Below are 4,388 nucleotides of genomic sequence, written 5' to 3'. Positions count from 1 at the left end.
TTTCATCTCCCAGAGAACATATTTCTTACAAGGTTAAAGAAATGATGCAGGGATTAAGCCCACCCAACTGAGTCACACCAGCTTGGGTACTAATAGATATATTTTAAATAAACTTACTTTGTTTCTAACCAAGGTTATGTTAAACTATTGCATTGTAACTGCAAATGGATAATCAACATTCCTTACCAAAAATAGAAAGTAACCATAAAAATAAATACAGAACTATTGAAACAAAATATTTGTCTATATACCTCTAAAATTGTTTCCAGAACCACCAGTGGTAAGGGCAGTAGTTATGGAAAGGTTGACTTAAGGCCTAGTAGCCTGTTCTCTATTTTAGCCTTTCTCCCTGCCTCCAAATGACCATTAGAGAAAAGACCAACAAACCAGGGCCTCAGACCCTTCCCAGGAGACTAGAAGGGAGGTGACGTGTAAGAAAAAGAGAAGATGTCATTGTAGTCGTTGTCTCTGACGCCCATGTAGTGCTGGAAGAGTGAGATTGGTGGGGGCCGGGGGGGGGGGGGGGCACGTGTCCCTGTGCACAGGCTCTGCCAGGGCCGTGGTTGCTAGTCGAGGGGAGGACACGACTGTTAATTTACTGATTTGGGGTCAGTGGAGCGTTTCTCCTGGCTCCTCCCGCGGACACGGGGAGGGCGGGAAGGGGCGTGTGGCTGCCAGCAGGGCCTCCGCTGACTTCCATCCTGGCCCCTCCTGCGTGCGGTCGTCTGTGGGAAACGGCAGAGGACACGCTGACTTCCCGTGGTGCCCTCCCCTGGAGTCAGGAGGCTCGTGGGCCGGCGCTGACCTGGTCAGATCCGAGACGCCAGGGCTGTTTCACTTGGGACGTGGCCGGTGCCTGCCTGCCTGTGGCCCTGGGCGGAGGCGTTTCGGTCCCAGGCCGGCCTGACTCTGCCCTGCTTCCTCCCTTAGGCGCCTCAGCCTCCCGGCACCGCGTCCTCCGAGCCCGGCGACCAGGACAGCAGGAGCTCGTCTCTGCAGGCTCCCTTCTCTGCGGGATGGAGCTGCATTCCCCTGCACGGTGTGAGCCCAGAAGTGAGCGAGCTGCTGATGGAGGCGCAGCTGCTCCAGGTAACCCTTCCTGAGACCCAGGAGCTTTACCAGACGTTGCTCGCGAAGCCCAGCCCTGCCCAGCAGACGGGCCGCAGCTCCCCAGGCAGACCCGGCGGCAAGAAGAGCGACTGCTGCCGGGCGAAGCGAGAGGGAAGCGGCAGCCTGGAGAGGAAGCTGAAGCGCCGCCCCGAGAGAGATGGCCTCGCCGGCGAGTGCTGGGGCCGGGTGCGGAAAGTGTGGGCCCCCGGGAGGAAGAGGATCAGACTGGGGCCCCCCCAGGACACGGACGCTTTCCAGTTAGAGAGCGAGCGTGGCTACACGCCCGTCCGCTCCGCCGACACCCACTCCCTGCCCTCGGACACCTCCTCCTCGGAGCAGGAGGACCCTGAGGACGAAGACGCCATCTGCCCGGCTGGGAGCTGCCTGCAGCCGGAGGGAGACGAGGTCAGTGCGGCTTGGCCTCGAGGACGCGCTTCCCCTTAGCTCCGCACCGCGGTCTGTCTCTCCTGCTGCCTGCTCTGCTCTGAGTGATCTCCTCTCCACCGGGCTCTGCTCTCACCAGCGCTCCTGGGTCTTCTCCCTTTTCCTGAAGAAACTCTTCTCTTCCCTCCTTCCTCTTCCTGCTCCTCCAGCGTCACCGCCCTGGCGCCGGCAGGTGGGGGGGTGCGGATGACGCCCGTGGCTCAGAGTCACCGGCGGCTGTCTCGGCCCCAAGGCAGCCATCGTTTTCCAGAACTCTTTGGAAAAAAGAAAAAAAAAACAACTAAAAATTTTTTTTGACAAAAAAAGAAAATAAAAAAGAAAAGAAAAAAAGACTCTGTATTGATCTTTTAACACATATGTTTGCTACCAGAGGAGTTAAGGTTACTCCCAGCCAGACAGAATGTTTTATTCAAAAAGTATGTCCATGGCTTCCTGAGATGCTCGGAGGGGCCTGCCCGGATGCGCCCGTTCTCCTCTGAACACCCGTCTCCCTGCTCTTTGTAACCAGGTGGACTGGGTCCAGTGTGATGGCAGCTGCAACCAGTGGTTCCATCAGGTCTGTGTTGGCGTCTCCCCGGAGACGGCGGCGAAGGAGGACTACGTCTGTGCGCGCTGCGCGGGGACGGCCGCGCCGAGCCGGAAATAAGCCCGCCCCTTGTGTCGTTCAGGACTCACCGGGAGGGACCGCAAAGCCACAGGACTGGGTCAGACCAGCCTGTACTCGGTGCTATTTCTATTCCGAATGGATCGTTTTCCAGAACTCTTTGGAAAAAAGAAAAAAAAACAACTAAAAAATTTTTTGACACCTTTTGTATTTTTTCCTTAAGAGCTGTTTGTGGTTGTGGGGTGACATGCTGGTGTGTGGCGGGTTCCCACCCACCGAAGGCTCTGGCGCTCGCCCCTTCGCACGCACAGCTCCCCACGCGCCGCCGGATCCCCGCCGCGAGCCCAGCTCCGTCTCGTGCCCAGAGGCACAGAAATTCCAGTAAATCCTCGTGGGAGGAGTTCTCCGTTTACTGTTACCATATTGGGAACTTGAGTTTCACTTTGGGGTTTTGTTTGTTTCTTTATCCGCTTTTCTTTTCCTCGTAGACTAGGTTTATTTATCTGAGCAATAACTTCCATGTTGTTTCAGTGGCTGGAATTAAAACAAAACTTCCGAACAGCGTGTTGGTGTTGAGCATGTGGTTGGTTGGCGTGCGGAGCGCCCGTGTCGGTCCCGGTGTCGGACCGGTGTCCCCGATGAGCTCGTGACCTAGAAAGTGCTGAGGGCTGCCCAGCATGGCTGTCTCCGGCCGCCTCCTCCCCTGCTCTTTTGGTAGCTGGTATCACATGAGGCGATGGCTTTGTGGGTGAGTGCTTGGTTCTGCGAGAGCCACCAGGCCGCCGCCCTTCTCGCTCCGCCAGGGGCGCGTGCGCTGGCCTCTGCCCAGCGGGCCTGCAGCCGCCGTGGGCAGTGCTGCTCACACTCAGGGCCGTGGCCCCATCCCCGCCCCCCAAGTGTCAGGATAGGAACGGTGTCTGGCGCCTGCTTCCTCAGAACGGGCAGGTCGCTCCCAGACTCGGAATCCGTGCTCCGTGCAGGCGTGGCCTCTCGTTACATGTGAGCTGACGGGGAACTGGGTGCCGTGTCAGGAAATCAAAGGGCTTGGAAGCAGGGTGTCGCCTGGTCTGACGGGTGATGGGCCCACAGACAGAACGCTCCAGGTGCCGTCTGGATACTGCGATTTGGCCTTTTTAAATGTCCACATCCTTAGCGCCCCGGCCCTGGGGCAGGATGCCCGCTGCCCGCGGCGTTGGGACGAGAGGGACACTGAGGAAGCTGTGCTGCAGAGAGCGCCTGCCCACCTGGCGCCCGCTCCCGCCCACCAGCTCTTCTTTTTTAAAAAATATATTTTGTTGATTTTTTACAGAGAGGAAAGGAGAGAGATAGAGAGTTAGAAACATCGATGAGAGAGAAACATCCATCAGCTGCCTCCTGCACATCTCCCACTGGGGATGTGCCCGCAACCAAGGTACACGCCCTTGACCGGAATCGAACCCGGGACCCTTGAGTCCGCAGGCCGACGCTCTATCCACTGAGCCACACCGGCTATGGCCCACCAGCTCTTGTTCACCTGTGGGTTGTACCCAGTCCCGGCCAGAAGCACCTGTGTTGGGGGGGGGGGGGGCCGGTCTGCCTCGCTGAAGAGGGGAAAGCAGGAGTGAGAGCCGGGTCTCTGGTGCTGCTGAAGGTCAAGAACGCCAGCTGCTGGGCGGTGGGCCAGCTCTGCCCGAGCCCCGGTCCCACAGACCTCTCTCCTCATGGCTGTTTCTAGCTCAGGGCATTGCCTTCCAGCCGGCGCCTGGGGTGCCCAGGACGACTGCAGAGGGGTGTTCCCTGAACACCGTGTGCTGAGGGTTCACTGTGAAGCCAGGCTGTGTCCCACAGAAACGCCTGAACATGTCAGTCCTCAGGGTCGTCGGGTAAAGAAAGAACCTGGTGGGCGCGGGCCAGGTCCAGCGTCCGAGTCAGACTCGGGGCATTTCTCACGCAGCCTCCGGCCTGAGGGAGTCTCGGACGAGCTGTGGGAGGCCGGCTGCTGGCACCTTCCTCCCAGCTTCCCAGGAGGCTTCTGTCTCGAGGTTGGAGCCAGCGCGGCCTCCTGTGGGGGGAGCTGGTAGAACCGAGTCCCCACTTCATTCTGCCACGTGGAGCTTAGAAAGGCGAGAGGGGAAGATGCTGAGATTGTGGATCTCGGACTCGAAGCCCCATGTTGGGAAGAAGAGCTGAGGACAGCGAAGATCACGGAGCACAGCACGGGGGCCTCACAGCCTTGCCCGGCCCTTAAGCC

General features: G+C 58.6%; 1 protein-coding gene across 1 annotated transcript; it reads left to right on the top strand.

Annotated features, from left to right (window-relative positions):
• The first annotated feature begins 517 nt into the window (after window positions 1–517).
• LOC102239386 (lysine-specific demethylase 5B) lies at window positions 518–2,717 on the top strand. Its single transcript, XM_005886362.2, has 2 exons — window positions 518–1,515; window positions 2,063–2,717. Exons 1-2 carry the CDS (start codon window positions 1,069–1,071, stop codon window positions 2,198–2,200), a joined length of 585 nt encoding a protein of 194 aa, XP_005886424.1. The 5' UTR covers window positions 518–1,068; the 3' UTR covers window positions 2,201–2,717.
• Window positions 2,718–4,388: the final 1,671 nt, after the last annotated feature.

Source organism: Myotis brandtii, unplaced genomic scaffold (genome assembly GCF_000412655.1).
Source record: "Myotis brandtii unplaced genomic scaffold, ASM41265v1 scaffold975, whole genome shotgun sequence".
NCBI lineage: Eukaryota > Metazoa > Chordata > Mammalia > Chiroptera > Vespertilionidae > Myotis > Myotis brandtii.
Note: the sequence above shows the minus strand (reverse complement) of the source record. Positions and strands in the feature narration are given on the sequence as shown.

Bases quoted from the DNA above. Each gene is read 5' to 3' on its own strand.
- LOC102239386 (XM_005886362.2), top strand. From the start codon at position 1,069: ATGGAGGCGCAGCTGCTCCAGGTAACCCTTCCTGAGACCCAGGAGCTT. The intron at 1,516-2,062 runs GTCAGTGCGGCT...CTTTGTAACCAG, and splicing joins TGCAGCCGGAGGGAGACGAG to GTGGACTGGGTCCAGTGTGA.